This window comes from Takifugu flavidus, chromosome 2, assembly GCF_003711565.1.
Source record: "Takifugu flavidus isolate HTHZ2018 chromosome 2, ASM371156v2, whole genome shotgun sequence".
In the NCBI taxonomy this organism is placed as follows: Eukaryota; Metazoa; Chordata; class Actinopteri; order Tetraodontiformes; family Tetraodontidae; genus Takifugu; species Takifugu flavidus.
This window is the reverse complement of record NC_079521.1, coordinates 3,017,783-3,034,351: the sequence shown is the minus strand read 5'-3', so window position 1 is coordinate 3,034,351 and position 16,569 is coordinate 3,017,783. Positions and strand designations below refer to the sequence as shown.

Below are 16,569 nucleotides of genomic sequence, written 5' to 3'. Positions count from 1 at the left end.
CTCAGTAAAAAACATGGATTTCTAGACATGATTTCTAAAACTAAATTTCCTTTGTGGGTATTTGAGTATTGATTATACAGGGAATATCTGACACATTCATTTATTTGGTTTTTCTGTGTTTTTTTCCCCATGTCTCAGTTCTGAAAGAGACTGAATTCTGCCGGTCCACACTGTCCACACTGGACATTTGTCTCTGCACTGCAGTGGTGAGGAGCCCCTGCTCTGTTTTCACTGTAGATCAGCAGGGAGGCTGATCTTAAATCACTTTGGCTGAGTGATTCTGTGAGTAATGGGCGCTCTTTCTGCTGAGTCCACACATTCCCTGAGTGTAGAGCCTCAGATGTGATGAAACTTGTCTTGATGAAACACCTCAGTGGTTTCAGTGGAGGAACGTAAACGAACCTCTGAGGTAAGAAATACTGCTGCTGCGCTCCTCCTGCTCTCTCTTTGGCTGCTGATGCCAATTTAATCAGCAGAACAACTTTGACTGTGTGATCTACACTTAAATACCACTTAGTTTTCTTCCTTCTTTTTTAATATCTTATACATGTTTTCTCTTCAGAGGTTTTCTCTTCATGTTGCTCTGATCAGGCGTCACATTAAATCCACACTACATCACTTTAAGGCCACATCATGAAATAAATAGCTTAGATGAAAAGTGCGAGTTGGTGCTGCAGCTGGAATCATTAGCAGACAGTAGGAAATATGAATACATTAATAGGATGAAGCACTTTCATTACTTATAGACGATTTTTTTAAACCACCAAAAAATATATATATCTGGGCACATTCAGGCTTCATCACCTTGTGTTTTTGGGTTGTTTTTTCTGCTGCCATTGCTGATATTAAGGTGAATTTGAAAATCCCAGTTTTAACCAAACTCCTTTTACTGGCCCTTGAAGTTTTCCCTAGTTTGATTTTATAGCTTGTAAAAACTGAATATATTAGAGTTTTTAAAGCTAAACGGGCATCACAACGACTTTATCTGACGTTTTAAACAAATAGAATTAAGCTATTATATCTTTAATTATTATTACCACTCTATATTTTTATGCTGCATTTTGTGCTAATGACTAAATCTGCGAGGATAAACGCAAGAAAATGACGAAAAAGAGGGAAGACAGACAGACAGACGGGAGAGGGTGATTGGATGTGGATGGAGGGGGAGGAGCATCATGAGATCGAGGGATCCGGGTAAAGTACCGCGTCCGGAACCAGTCCGTGCCGGTGTGGTTCCTGCTGGGGATGAAACCTCCCGGATGTGGAGAAAACAGCAGCATCCCCTCATTTAAAGCTACACGCGCATCCTACGCAGCCTGTTTCAGGATGATGTCGCCTAGACGCACTGGCAGGTCAGGCGGTGAAGTCTGTGCGTAATGCGGAGTGGACAGCACTATTTATGCCTGCACCTTTCAGCCAAGACTGGCTATTGACTGATAGATTCGCAGTTTTGCTCTGCAGTGCAGCTTCTCGTTCTTACCAGATGATCTCCGTCATACTGGACGCGCACATTTTGACGCCGTCCAGCCCGACCGGAGCCTGAGCCGAAGGATGCAGGTTAAAAACCAGATCTGCACAGAGCGGAGCAGCACCGACGACCCGGAGCAGGATGAAAACCAGAAGAAGACCTCGTGTTTCTCCAACATTAAGATTTTCCTGGTGTCTGAATGTGCGCTCATGTTGGCACAGGGCACCGTGGGCGCCTATCTGGTGAGTATGTCGGTGAACTCCACAGCTAAAACAGCTCTGCCAGCAACAGTGACGGAGCAGCTGACACGCAGCTACATTTCCCGACCATTTTAGTGCGACCACATCCTCCAGCTGCCGCGGGGCGCCCTCAGATTGATGACTGGCTGCGTCTTCTCCACCAGGCCGATGCGCATTCTGCGTCAGCGCGTCACCGCTTCCGCGGCGCAGCCTGCACGCTGTTGCCGGAGAGTCTGAGCAGCTGCTGGAGAGCAGGTTACGAAACGTTGGACCCAAATTTCAGCCGGCGTGACCTGTGTGCCTTTGATACCCGAGGGCAGTGTCGGAACCAGCGCTCCCTCATTTTTATAGGATGGTTTTTGCCAGATTCGTGTACGATCTACATATAGGCGACTGGTTTTGGGCAATTTGTGGAAGTTAACATATAATATCTGCAGGATTACTGAAAATTTCTCAACTCAGCATCTAGCTGATCTGTTATATATCGTGTTCAGCTTGATGCCTGCAGCATTTATCAAACCTTACTGCACATAAACATTGGTCCTTTTCACCCTCCAGTTTAGAGTTTTCCTTTAGTTTCTCAAAACACAATATTCTTGTGCGATGGAGCTTCTACTTCTGCCATGTGCCTGCCAAATACAAGCACCAGTGGTGACATTGAAGAATTGAAGCTTGGCAGAGGCGCCATGCTATACTATAAACTATACCATAAAGTATTAATGGTGCCCTATAATGAGCACTTGTTCCACTGTATTGTTGTTATATTTCAGGTACGTCTGTGTGTCTGGATACTGTCATTAGAAAGGTGTTCCCAGAACTCTAACGTGGTGCACTGGCATTAATAGCTCAGACGGTGTGAGATGTAGGGAGGGAGTTGATCACATGCGCAGCTGTTGCGGTGTATCTCTCTGGAGTTTGCTAATGAGAACAGCTGCACGCGGTTTTCACCCTGCAGCTCCGCACAGGAACATGATTATGTTTCCCCAGGTGAGCAGCAGACACGCCTGGGGCACGTCTTCGGTGGAAGACGAAGACGAAGGTCACTGGATCTGCCGCTTGTTTCTATGAAAACTTTAACGTGTGCATCGGAACAAAAACCTCTAAGCGTTAAGAGTGTGTCAATCATGCGCAGGTTGTCAACAAGCGCGTGAAATGTGGGCAGCTGACATCCGTCTGACACTGATTCTCTTCTCCAGGTGAGTGTTCTCACCACTCTGGAGAGGCGCTTCAACCTCCAGAGCGCCGACGTGGGCGTCATCGCCAGCAGCTTTGAAATTGGCAACCTGGCCCTCATCCTGTTCGTCAGTTACTTTGGTGCCAAGGCCCACAGGCCCCGCCTGATTGGTTGTGGGGGAATCGTCATGGCACTGGGGGCGCTTCTGTCGGCCCTTCCGGAGTTCCTGACTCATCAGTACGAGTACGAGGCCGGCGAGTCCTGGCACGCTGAAGACGGCAGGGACATCTGCTCCAACATCTCCAGGCTCGAAAACCGGGAGTCCGGGCTGAGATGCAGCAACAGAGCCAACACCAACATGATGTACCTGCTGCTGATCGGAGCCCAGGTGCTGCTGGGCATCGGCGCCACACCCGTCCAGCCTCTGGGGGTGTCTTATATCGACGACCACGTGCACAGGAAGGATTCATCTCTTTACATAGGTGAGAAGCCCGAACGCCGCCTGGTTTGGACGGAAAAACGATTCGGTTAGTCAGAAATTGAATTAGAAAAATGCCGCATGGCGCTTTCGGAGGAAGGATCGCCACCTTGCATGGAAACAGCAGTCAGCTACTGAATACTGAGCTCCTGCTTCGCGTCACCATCAGGTCCTTTAGATAGAAAAATACAAGCTAATTATAGCATCATCCGCGTTGTATAGCAGTTATAAAGTTGTCTTCCTTCTCTCAGCCACAATAGAGGTACATAGATGGTGCTAATATCTTCCTTTCCAGCTCTATTTTCTGGAGACCAACATTTTTATATTTTTGTATTTTCCATGGTAACATCTCTGTCGATGGTTGAGGCCAGTGTCACCTTGTTTTAATAGTGACCCCCTCACCCACAGACATGTTTAAGCCACCAAAAAGTCCACGAGTTGATCAGTCTCTCAGTGTTTGGTACCCTGGCGACGTGCTTTTCATTCCAGATTACTGGTTTTACTGGTGTCTGATCACTGAAGCTCCTGCTTTTCTTATTCTCGCCCTACCTTCTACTCATGACTTCAATCAAGGAGAGCAGTTTTTTGCAGCCTGCAGCTGAGGACAAAGTTCATACCCTCACAGCAGAGACCAAAGACCTTGACATGACTCACATCATAGCATGTCTGGCAATGTTGCCAAGCAACGGGAGAGGGAGAGTCACAGGCTGCAACATTCTTTTTTCCCCCGACCTGTGAGTCGAGGACAGATGTTTCAGGGGAAGAATGATGCAGGGTTAAGGTCTGCTTGCTCTTTTGTATAATCCCTTTATGATCCTATATGTCACCGATCAGGCTGTTGATGAGCTTCACTGTCTAACATCAGTAGCCTCTCCATTTACTGGGGACTTGCTGCTCCTCACAGGTTTCTTGCTTCAGTGCTGATGTCTTGCTGGGTGAGGAGGCCTGCGTTTTGTTCTGTGCACACTCTGAGCTGCAGAGTCTTTGCCAGCAGCACTGTCATCCAGTAGGAGATGAGGCATGAACGCTGGGAGGGAGGAGAGCAAACCAGTACAGCAACGCAGCAGTCTGCACCACTACGCTACGCCACTACTCACTCTTTTGCATTTATTGCTTTTTATTTTGTGTTTCATGCAATTGCCAGCATTACTTATGCTATTTTTTCCCATTTATTTTGGAGGATAAAGTCAGTGTAAATACATTGCCATGTGTGCTTTTTCCATTTCACTTCCGTATTTCAAATTAAACAGCTTTTATAAGAGGAAAATTAATAATGATAATGATTATTATTTTTAACAGCGAGTCAACTCAGTATCAACATGACGTCACATTCAGCAGACAGACTATTAATTATTGAAGGCAATTAAACAAAGCACTGCTTTAATGCGCCGCCTGGTCCTACACGCAGATGAGCTGGACACAACTGAGTCACTATTTATACATAAATGCTAACATGCTAACAGTCATTCCCCACTGGTCTGCAACAACTCTTACCTTCAAAAACATTATATAATTTGTGAAATGTATCATCTTTTGCCAGACTCTGGAGACATTTAGAGATGTGAAATCTGCAGGACCGAAGCGTTTCGCGGCGATCCATCAACTCTGAGGTTCACAGTGATGGAGCAGACCTGACAGTTCAGCAGTCAGCCACAGATAACTAACAACACACCCGACTGTGCACCCTTATATTTAGTTTGTACCAACTTTGCTGCCTTTGTGGCAATAAAACCTCAGGCCTGACCTGCTATGATGACCTCTGTTCCATGGCTTTGCTAACTGCTCAAGGTTCTGCCAGAACTATTTCTTCTCTGGGTGTCTTTATGTGACAGAGTCTATTATACTTCTCTCTCCACCTTCCCGTCTCTGTACTTGTTTTATTACAGTACTGACATTTCAATCGCCATGGTTACCAAATGCAATGTGCGCCGAGCTGTTCGGAATTTTTTCTGCTGCCTCTCTTACAGTGTCTTTGACTAGTGTTTGGTGGGTTTGATTTGTGGGAAAACATGTGAAACGGCAAGAAAACTGGATGACACTAGACAAAGTGTCGTAACGTTACATTTTAAGGCTGCAGCTCTACGAGGGCGAGCGAGTACACCCGAGGATTGTGGTCACGGTTGCTTTGGCCACATGTTTACCTGAAGAGATAAAGTTAAACACTGCGGGAGTCAGTGGGGAACATTTCCTTGGCTCGGCAGATGCTGCTCAGGTCAGGGTCGTGCGTCAGCCTCATCACCAGATATATGATGTGTGTGCTGTTGCTGGGCTTCACTGACATGTCTCAGCTGTACATCCCATCATTCCAGCAGCTGACACCACTAAAAGGCCAGAGAATTCCTCTTCTAATGAACAGATGAGCACTAACTTCCATTGTGAATGTGACTCAGGGATGCTCGCGGTAGCTGCTGGTACTGGTAGAGAATAATGCCTGCAGATTAATGACCCAGCTGTACTGCACCACTGTGCACTGGGAAAATGTGCAGCGACTGTCTTCAGCACAGAGAACAAGACTACAATGTGGTTGTTGTCACAGGGCAAGGCAGACAGCAGAGTTTTTCAATGGAAAGCAACCATTTATCCTTAATATTGTATATTTTAATATTGTTACCTCGACCTTGAGAATCACCTTAGTTGCATGTCATTCAAAAACCAGAGGTTCTTCCAGTATTGGCTGGTTTTCACTGAGAGCTGAAGTCTCCACCGACGCTTGTTCCTCCTTTAAACATCAACCTGTTCCAGATCAAGGCCAGAGTGTGATTTCTGAGCCAGGTGAATGGATTATTGATCGCTGTCTCCTGCTTGACTGAGGTCTCTGGAGAAGTCAATTCATGTTTGCCTGTTTAACCATTTGCGGAAACACAGCTCGATTCTGAGCTTTTTTTTTCTTGCTTTTAAACGTAGTGGAGGACAAAATGGAAAAGAAAATATTGGCTTTCATTTAAAAGCAGGTCAGTGTAAAGAGCAACAGGACAGTACAGGTTGATGTGTTCCCAAAAGCCTCAGATCTTCATGAAACCTGTTAAAAGAGAACAACTTAAAAAGTGATTCATGTTTTGTAACTTAAAAATGTCCAAATAGGAGGAGGAGGATGAGCACGTCTCTGAACTGGGGACACTCTGCCTCTAGGATTCTTTAAACAATGTCAAAATTGTAAAGTGGTGCTTTGTGAAGCGTGAATGTACCGTTAAGGCCTGACTTTAGGACTGTCTCATTTCACTTCCTGCCATGTATATACAGTAGAATTCACAGACTTATCATGTATAAAAATAATGAAAGAGGGGTTTATTACCTTTATACCATCCTGCAACTAGAGGGTGATTTGGCTTTATACATGATTAGACTCTGATAGCCACTCAGCACTAGAGCAGGTCTATTTGGCTGCACAGCGCCAGAAAAGGTATAAAGTAAATGTATAGGAGGATGTGTTAGTGCTGCATAGCAACAAGACCTGTTATGTTCAGCTGCTGCCTCAGCTCCTCCACAGCTCTAATACATTATTCTGATGGGCCTCAACATGGGCTTGTTGCATAGAGGCTGAGATGATCAATATTGCCTCTGTGTGTGTGTGGGTGTGTGTGCGTGTGCGTGTGTATGTGTGTGTGTGAGCGCACCAGGAAAAGGAAGTTAAACAAGACATCTGCCTTGTGATAGTCAAGGTTTTGGCTTTGACCCCACATAGTTGACTAACTCTCATGCCTGCGTACGTGCACTGTACATTTATCTTTAAGAATGAAGTGTTTTGTTCTGGTGGAGAAAATCAATACAGCCTTTGCTCCAGATGGAATATTCAACGCTCAGCACCATTATAGTGGAATATGTGCAGCTGAGAGCGCACTTTGTGTTTGTGTGTGTGTGTGTGTGCGTGTGTATGTGTGTGTTGAGCCTTTCATGCATTCTCTACTCTCTCTACAGACTTAGTCGACCTAAACAACCGGCAGCAGTTCCAGGCCAGTGTTTCAGACGTTTTCCAAAACTTGATTTAATTGTGATCTATAACTTACTGAACATAAGAAATTCCAGCTCACTGATGGGATTTTGCCTCCCCAGCACGTCAGCGTGAAGCTGTTCGTTGCTGTATGAAACTCAGCTAATGAGCAGAGCTCGCAGAGCTCAGGAGGTTCGTCTGTAACGAGCGATCGAACGGTGAACCAGTCCAGCTACACAGGTGCCGTTAGGAAGTGAGTTTTAGAATTCCAGATGTTCTGTATCTTCGGTCCTAGATGCTCTTCCTAGTGTTCACTAGCTTTTGCTGTAGGATCACAGACTTTTCTCACTGCTGAGGCTGATGGCTCATATTGTCATGGGCTGGTTCTCTCTTGATCCCCTCTTATTTTTTTGGCAGAACACAAATTCACAAGTACATATGGAAAATATTGAGCTTTGATGGGATACAGGAGATAAAACCTGCCAAGATGGACTCATTTTCCACTCCTTTACTGCAGTCTGTCTTTTATGGTTCACATATCTGCAATCAGAATGAATTTCATGTGATGTTTACATGCGTTAACATGCATCATGCCATTATAATCTATTCATTATTTTAAATTCAGATTTATTCCTACATTAGGAGGAAATGTGAAACCCTTTTGCTACATCAGCCATTTTGAGGTGTTATGTCAGGTGAGAGCTGTGACAGACGGTAGCTGTTTTATCTATTTTCAAACGCTGCAGCAGCATCAGGGTGCAGAGCTTGGAATATTTGTATTTAATATAAAGTTGCTGCGTCAGTGTTTATGCAGTCTGCTAGAACACCAAAACTCTCCTCTAGGAGGCAGCAAGACCCCTCAGTTAACTTTTCAGTGTTAGCTCAGTGTGTGTGTGTGTGTGTGCGTGCACGTGTGTGTTGTGGGGCTCTACATTGTAATTGATCACGCTGTGTTGGTCAGTGATTTGATCTCTGTGGACGGCCCAGAAGGAGGGAGGAGGGGGGTGCGTTAGCTGGATGTTGCGTCAGCTCTGTGACCCTAAACCACCTCCGTCACATGACCTTGGCCGCCCTGAGCGTCAGTGACTCCACTGAAATGAGCATCCAACCGTCGCCAATCGTGTTGCATAGAAAATAACGAGAGACTGCCGGGCAGATCGCAGCCTAGCCTTTGGCCGCAGTTCAGTGATTCCTTCCTCACTTTTTCCCTCTCACAGACTCTGGATCACGTCAGTTTCACCTGTAATTCTCTTACCTGTGGCCATTTATCATATACTGTTGCCTTGCATTGTTTAACAACATGGATGGTACAATTCACTGAAAGAAGAAAGGAAGTTATTCATATAAATTTTGCAGTGTTTATGGTTCAGGTTAAGGTTAAGATTATATAAATATTTAGTGACAAAGCCAGCTCACTGATCACTAGTGAGAAACATTTAACTCATTAAAAACATTGTGTAGCCTCCCTCTCTCTCTATTTGGTCATCAATGGGTCAACAATATAGGAGGACAAAAATATCTGAATGTTCAATATAGAGAAGGAAAAAAAACTTTATTTCTTCTCGCTTTAAATATTTATGTGGTACAATACTGCCCCCTGCTGAAGTACGAGGGGAATGACAAGCCTAGTTCGCAATATTTTTTTTATTTTTTTTCAAAAAACACCAATATACATCTCAAATGAATTTAATGCAAACATGTTTTTGATCTGTTTTGTTTTGCAGGTATCTTATTTTCAACATTAGTGTTTGGCCCAGCTTGTGGCTTCATCTTAGGCTCCGTTTGTACCAAAGTATATGTTGATGCTGTCTTCATCGATACCAGTGAGTACAAGTTACATTTTTCTTGATCGGTTTACAAAAATAATATCCTCAATATGTGTCTGAACCCACTCTGGACATGTGTCCTCTCTGGTAAACTCCAGGTCAACTGGATATCACCCCAGATGATCCTCGCTGGATTGGGGCGTGGTGGGGGGGCTTCCTCCTCTGTGGTGCCTTACTCTTCCTATCGGCCCTCTTCATGTTTGGCTTCCCTCAGGCATTGGATGATCAGAACCTGGATGGTGGAGGGGAGAGCGAGCAGGCCATGCTGCCTCCTTCCCTCACCCTGGAGTACCCGGGCTCAAAACCCAAAGGGTCCATTCATGGCTTCGAAGCGAACAGTGGACTCTCGGTTTGTGAGCATCTCAGAGGTGAGGCTTAACAAGTGAGAGGACGAGGAAATACGCGCATCATACCGCTTCTTTAATGCTGAAAAGTTGTTTGATTTTCTCCTGTCCTGCAGAATCTTACGTTTCTTCTCCGTTTTTTTCTAACGCAGTAATTCCCCGGGTGACCAGACACCTCCTCTCTAATCCCGTGTTCAGCTGCATCACACTGGCGGCCTGCATGGAGATCGCTGTGGTTGCCGGTTTTGCTGCCTTCCTGGGAAAATACCTAGAACAGCAGTTTAACCTGACCACCTCCTCAGCTAATCAGCTGCTCGGTAATCAGATCAGTCTCCATCATCCGCTTTCAGGCTTTATTTTGAATTCTGGCATCATTTACACCCATCTGCTGTTCATGTTCATGTCAGTCCCTGAAATCATTTTCAAATTTAACATTTTTCCATTCTTGATGTCTTCAGTTGTGTTATTTTTGACCATTATGTGACCAAATATGAACACCCGGCTCTTATGCTCTCCAGGTATGACAGCCATCCCCTGTGCCTGTCTGGGTATCTTCCTTGGAGGTCTGCTGGTAAAGAAGCTGAACCTGTCCGCTCTGGGTGCTGTTCGCATGGCCATGCTGGTCAACCTGGTGTCCACAGCGTGTTACGTGTCTTTTCTGTTCTTGGGCTGTGATACTGGACCTGTAGCAGGAGTCACTGTCAACTACAGCAATGAGTAAGCTAGCAAGCCATTATTGCAAGGAGAGGAGGGTCTGAAGATGTTTGGATGATGTTTGCAGCCAAACATCGCTGTTACTGACTTAAGAGCTGACTAATGAACATTGAGCCCTCCATCCACGCTGACAATAACCTCCATAACAGTTTAGCCCAGGGGTGGGCAAACATTTTGATTCATGGGCCACAATGGGTTCTAACATTTGACAAAGGGGCCGGACCAGGAGCAGATGGATGGATGGAGTGCTTTGGTAACCTCACCTCATTGGAGAAAAAATACACATCTTGGGATATGGAGAAAACATGTGCTTTAATTTCAAATGAAAATGAAGAGAAGCATTACAACAAAATATCTGACTTTGGAATGAGTCTTAAAACACTTAAAATCAAATGAATAAAATGTGCCTTTTTAAAAAAAATTAATAACCATTTCTATTTTAAAGCACTGAAAGTTCTGTTATCCTTCAGGATATCACCATCACTCTCCTCCTGACTGTCTTTTTTCTAGTGGGAAAACACCAGAATTGCAGTGAAAATTTAACATTAACAAGGTTTATTCATTTAATTTTTCAAGTTTGGCGGGCCGGATTAAAACGTTTAACGGGCCGCGTGTGGCCCCCGGGCCTTAGTTTGCCCATGCCTGGTTTAGCCCCTCCCCTTGGGGACCCATTTATCCTGTCAGAGTTTAGAGTGTTGAGATACTCGGAAGGTAGAAGCGGCGTTTTATTTGTGTTGTTTGTGCTTCTGCGTGTCCACGCCGTTTAAATGTGAAGCTTATGTTGACGTCAAGGATGAACATGTGTCCCCAACCTGACCTTTGACCTCCTCCGTAGGACATTGCAGTCCAGGAAACAGCCCGAGCCCATGTGCATCAGCAACTGCAACTGTCACACAGCGTCTGTGAGTCCTGTGTGTGGCTCCAACGCCGTCACGTACCTCTCAGCCTGCTTCGCTGGTTGCACCAAACCAGTGAGTCAAGAAAGCCCGAGTCAAACCTGCCGCTATTCCGGAATGTCACAAATGCTCAGGCTTCCACACCGTCCTGCTGTAAATGATAACATTCTGATTTGTCATGTTTCAGAATCTGACTGGCTGCACATGTGTTTCGAGCACCAATGAAGACGCTGTAGCTTTTCCAGGGAAGTGTCCCAGCCCAGGTTGTCAGGAGGCCTTCCTCACCTTCCTGTGTGTTATCTGTGTGTGCAGCATGATTGGAGCCATGGCCCAGACGCCCTCTGTCATCATCCTTATCAGGCAAGTTTGAAAAAAAGCTGCTTTGCACAGACTGACCACAAGAGGGAGCAGTTAGCAATCACAGCTGAGGGGAAAAAAACCTTTAAAACCAGATAAAAATGTGTCTGGTTTAATTATTATAGGAATAATCAGCTTTAACTCAATTAGGATGTGAACAGGATTGGGTCAGGAGGACTCAACATAGTTTATAGCCCAGAGTTTAATCTTGTGTATGAGTCAGAAAATAGTCAAACTTTGGCCTTTTATTTAGCTGCTACATTTCTTAGCGGCACCACTTGAGCTATGTAAGGAGATTGGGGGGGGGGGGCTGTAACTCTATCATAGGTATAAAAAGATTATATTTCTGTACAAACAAAATTAGAATAAAACCCATATTTTAGCATAATATAATATGGGTTTATAGCAAGTGTGTCTACAGTCAAGTTACTCGGAACAGTAATTTGTAAATTACATTTCAAATTGATTGTTAAAGCTAAAAAGAATATGCAAAATAAAATGTTTACCGGCTTTAGACTCTAGTTTCATGTTTCACTTGATAAATACCTACCTGTCACGCTTCGTTACTGCACGTAAGAGAGAAATCTGCTCCACATTTTGGATGAGGCCAGTCAGCATCTGCACACTGTCAGCAGCACTTTCATTATTTATGTAAAACTGGAGCCAGTAATACACTCATTTAATCTATCTACACACTTAATATTTATGTTACACATTTTTAGATATTTATATGTATATGCTTTTTTTTTCTTGCATGCTGCTTTTTCTACCTTTTTAAATTGTAGCGTTATGCTGCTGAAACCACAGTTTCCCTGAGAAAACCTGCCTGAAAGGTTCATTAATTTTTGTCTAAAAAGTCTAAGAAATCAATATTTTCATCTCGTGAAGAAAGTAACAGTCGACATAATTTATGCTGGGTGGTTGTTCACACGTTCATGCCAGTTTTCTTCTGTGCTTTCAGAACTGTGAGTCCAGAACTGAAATCTTACGCCCTCGGAGTTCTGTTCCTGCTCCTCAGACTGATCGGTGAACACTTTAATATCTTCACTTCATCAACTTTAGCGTCTGCGTCTGCGTCTGCGTCTGCGTCTGCGTCGGCTGCAGCACAGCAGCTCTGTGTTTCTGGTCTTTGTGTCCATGTAATGTCTTCTGTCACCCTGCAGATTTGCCGGGTGACAGAACTGTCACCTCAGATAAAATCAAATTCACCACACTGTCCATGCAGATATAAAGCAAACCTGATCTCTAACTGGTATGGTTTTGCCCCTTTGACTTCCTGTCTGTCTCCCATCCCCTCATGTTCCAGGTTTCATTCCTCCCCCCCTGATCTTTGGCATGGGTATCGACTCCACCTGTCTCTTCTGGAGCACCGTCTGTGGTGAGAAAGGAGCCTGCATGCTGTACGACAACGTGGCTTACAGGCATCTGTACGTCAGCATCGCCATCGTGCTGAAGTCGTCTGCCTTCCTCCTGTACACCACCACATGGCATTGTTTGAGAAAGAACTACAGGAAGTACATCAAGAACAGCGACGGTTACCTCACTCCCACCGAACTCTTTGCCTCTAATGTGACCCTGGACAATCTAGGCAAGGAGATCACGCAGAATCCCGTCACCAGGACAAAGTTTATTTACAACCTGGAGGATCCAGAGATGTGCGACAACCTGGAGTCGGTTTTATAGTGGCTGGAGCTGCAGCCATGGGGGCCACTTGATACTGCGTTATCGTCAGAAGACAGCCCTCGTAAGGACGGACTCAAGAAAAAAGAGCAGCCAAAATAGAACAAAAAGGACCCCAAATGACGGGTCGTATCCATGGTCCACCGTTTAATTTTTTTTTATTTGCTGAAATGCCCATTTGTGCCAGAATCCTAAACTGAGGTAAAGGTGGGACATTTCTCACTCTTCACAAACATCAACATTTAGTCCTCAGAGTTAGTTCAACTTTACTTTTATTTTCCTTTAGAAGGAAGTATTTCTCAGGACGTCAGCTGTCAACGTCTACATGGTTGATCTTTGTTAGATCTTAATGTTAGGACACAAAAACAGGAACAGAGGTTTACAGCTGGGATATTTATGCAGAATAACAACATTGATAATGGTTTTTATTTTTTAGGCAGCGCTGACATAAATGAAAACGAAACCACAAAGTATACCGAACACTAAAATTCGCCGTTATTTTTTCCTGATTCGGTAAGAAAAGCGACAGTTTTTGCGCATATTTCAGATTTCTTAAAATCTGTCTCATTGGAGATAAGATACTTTAGGACCCGAGTCAACACCGGTGTACAACAACTTTAATATACTTTAATATTCTAAGTATTATGATGAATGTTGGAGTAGAGTCCAATGATCTGAGTCTTTTCCGTGCCCCGTGTAGAGTTAGAAAAGGGAATAGATGATCGTGGCTCTGCCTTGGGGGAGCATTTATGGTGGGACACAAGTGATGAGGCAGGATTGCTCTCAGCGTGATGTCCACTCATGTTCAGCTCACATCAAATACACTCACAGGCCCCCAACTTTTATCCACTGAATTGCTTTTAGTCCATCTTCATGTGACTCATCGCCGTTTTAAGAGCTCTTGTGAGCTCCTACATATTCACCTTATTGAGAACACTTTGTTGTCCTAAATAACTTTGCCAGTATTTTATATTTTTTGCATCAAAAATGGAGATCTTTGTCCTGTCACATTAGTAGATTTCATTTCCAGTATTTGGAGGTGGGGTTTAAACAAAGACTTCCATATTTGTGGGAGTTTTACTCGTTCTTGCCACAAACTTTTATCATGGAGCCAACTAGCTGCTAAACTTAGCTTAGCATGAAGCCTTAAACCAGAGGGAGGGGCATTACTGAAATGCAAATGAATTAACCTGCCACCCCTTCTAACATTTTTATTTTAAATTAACGGGGGCCGTGACATATTTTTGTACATAACCTTCTGTAAAAACCTAACGTGTCTCTCTGACATATAGTTGCTATGAATCCAATAAGTATATGGTGTTTAGAGGTGATAGCTTTTTCCCTTTTCCCCTTCGCGCTAATTACAGCTTGATCTAGAGGCATGAGTGCAATATCACCGGTAGTTTTCTGTCACGAAAAGGATCCGATCGCACGATCAGGGGTCCTGCTTCGACAGTTAACCAAACCTCCATGATTCTCTTTGTTTCCTTTAAAACTGAATATATGGCATAAGACTTTAATGAAAATATGTGGAGGCTGTGCGGTATAATTATGCAATGATGTGTAGAAAGGACCTACAATGACCCAAGAGCAAAGTCACAGCACACTAAGGTTTGCTCGGACTGAAGTGACTCTGAGGATATAAATAGTGCGACTGTAGCGCGGCTTGAACGGCAACGAGATTTGTGCAGTGACACTTCCGTGTGCAGCTCCTAACAGAATGGGTATTAACATTACCAGCTGGCCAAACCCTAAAGGGAGCAGAAGCTCCCCTCGATGACCCTGGCGTCCTGCGTTGTCACTGTGCAGACTCCTCTGTATGTAACGATGCCGTACAAGTGCCAAATGACAGCAGAGAAGCTGGTCTCCCCAGGCTGCAGCTCAAAGCAGGTCCATCAGCTGTATGTAGCCTTTTGTGATGTCCCACCAGTCATCTCAAACACACGAGCTCTAAAATGTTCTGTATGGTCTGGAAAACAGTATTATTTAGGATGTAATTAGCGTCATATGTAGGAATTTTCTAAAAGTGCAGATATTGTCTTTTTTTTTTAAACTTGCCATCAGTGATAAAACTGATAAATGTGTGTTTCTTTGGCCTAAACAAAGATCGTTTGAGACCAGTGGCGCCGATGTTTGTGTGCAGTAGGATTACTGTACTATAGACATAAACTTGACCTTCCCTTGCAGCGACGGGACTGTTTTGGTTTGGAGGAGATTAATTTGCAGCATAAATCTGTTATTTTCACATCACTTTTTGTCTTATTTGGAGGATTTGCCTTGTGATGATTGCCAATGGTTTTTAAAGCGGAGCGGATATTTGAAGAGTTTACTGCCAAAACATCCCATCAGGTTTGCACTGTCGTTCCCATTGGACGCTAACAGATCCAAAGATTTTGTTTAGCATTTTCCGCATTTCTGTGGTTGATCTGTGTGGATGAGAAATGGTGGTTTTGGAAGGAAACTCTTCATCTCTGGACGGATAATCGTTTGGTTTGCGCCTGTGTGGCAGCATGTTGCCTTTTAATTAAAGCCAGAGCTCGTGCTACTAATGATGGTTTCAGAGTGATGTTTTCCGAAATTACGGAAGGTCTTCAGTCTTTTCCCGGCTCTTCCCTGGAGGACCTTTGGGAAGAACAAAAAGAATATTGAAGCAGGAAAACATTACCTATATTTTAAAGCATTAGTCGATATTTTTATGCTCTATTGTTTGATTTATTTTTGATTACATGACTTTATATTTGCAAGCTTTGTGTTCTGTATATTTATTGGAAAATATGACATGATTGTATGTTAACTGTAAATACATTAAATATACAATTTTATGTTTTTTTACTGTCTGACTGTTGGAACAACAATATTTTTAATTGATTTTATCCTCCACTGATTTGACGCCCTTGAAACCCACTGTCTTAACCATCTGCCATCCAATAGTATGATGGATCTTCAGACATTTAACAGCAGTGTTTGAATCTCCATCCAACAGTTGCTGGTTGCTGCCTGGCTAAATAACGCACCACCCTTCCACTGGGTTTCCAGGTGGCTGGTTGACAAACTAGGAGGATAATGCAGAAATAAGAGAAAATCCTTCTTAAATTACCGTATTCGTTTTTTCTACTCACCAAGAGCAACAGACGTGTTCATAATGAATTCAGCCGTACATCTAAAAAGTCTCCAGAAATGACAAATAAAGACAATGTGACAAACCGGAGTCTTAATTGGAGCGCTGGGTGAAGGGGGTCGAGCAAAAGGTCACTTTTTTTTCCTCCTCTAAATGCACTTGCAGGAGAAAATAAATCCTGACACCGGTTTAATGGAGACGTGCCCGTGTTTTGCCTTGATCTAATTTCCAGTCACACAAAGCCCCGTGGTTATCCCGCAGCTTCCTCCCTGCGCCCCAAAGGCCAGCGGATATAATAGCTGGCATTATAGATTGACCGGCGGTTTACCTTGTACTGCGGCTCTGAG

The 16,569-nt window shown here is 44.0% G+C and overlaps 1 protein-coding gene across 2 annotated transcripts; it reads left to right on the top strand.

Annotated features, from left to right (window-relative positions):
• The first annotated feature begins 1,201 nt into the window (after positions 1-1,201).
• On the top strand, positions 1,202-15,926 carry LOC130517686 (solute carrier organic anion transporter family member 3A1-like). 2 transcript variants are annotated; one of them, XM_057019728.1, is made up of 11 exons: positions 1,574-1,710; positions 1,804-1,962; positions 2,904-3,363; positions 9,012-9,110; positions 9,212-9,481; positions 9,610-9,774; positions 9,976-10,174; positions 11,007-11,142; positions 11,255-11,427; positions 12,386-12,450; positions 12,731-15,926. In XM_057019728.1, exons 3-11 carry the CDS (start codon positions 3,069-3,071, stop codon positions 13,105-13,107), a joined length of 1,779 nt encoding a protein of 592 aa, XP_056875708.1. In that variant the 5' UTR covers positions 1,574-1,710; positions 1,804-1,962; positions 2,904-3,068; the 3' UTR covers positions 13,108-15,926. The 2 variants fall into 2 exon arrangements, with proteins under 2 accessions (XP_056875703.1, XP_056875708.1); XM_057019723.1 differs by lacking the exon at positions 1,804-1,962 and having other exon boundaries at positions 1,202-1,710.
• The last annotated feature ends 643 nt before the right edge of the window (positions 15,927-16,569 follow it).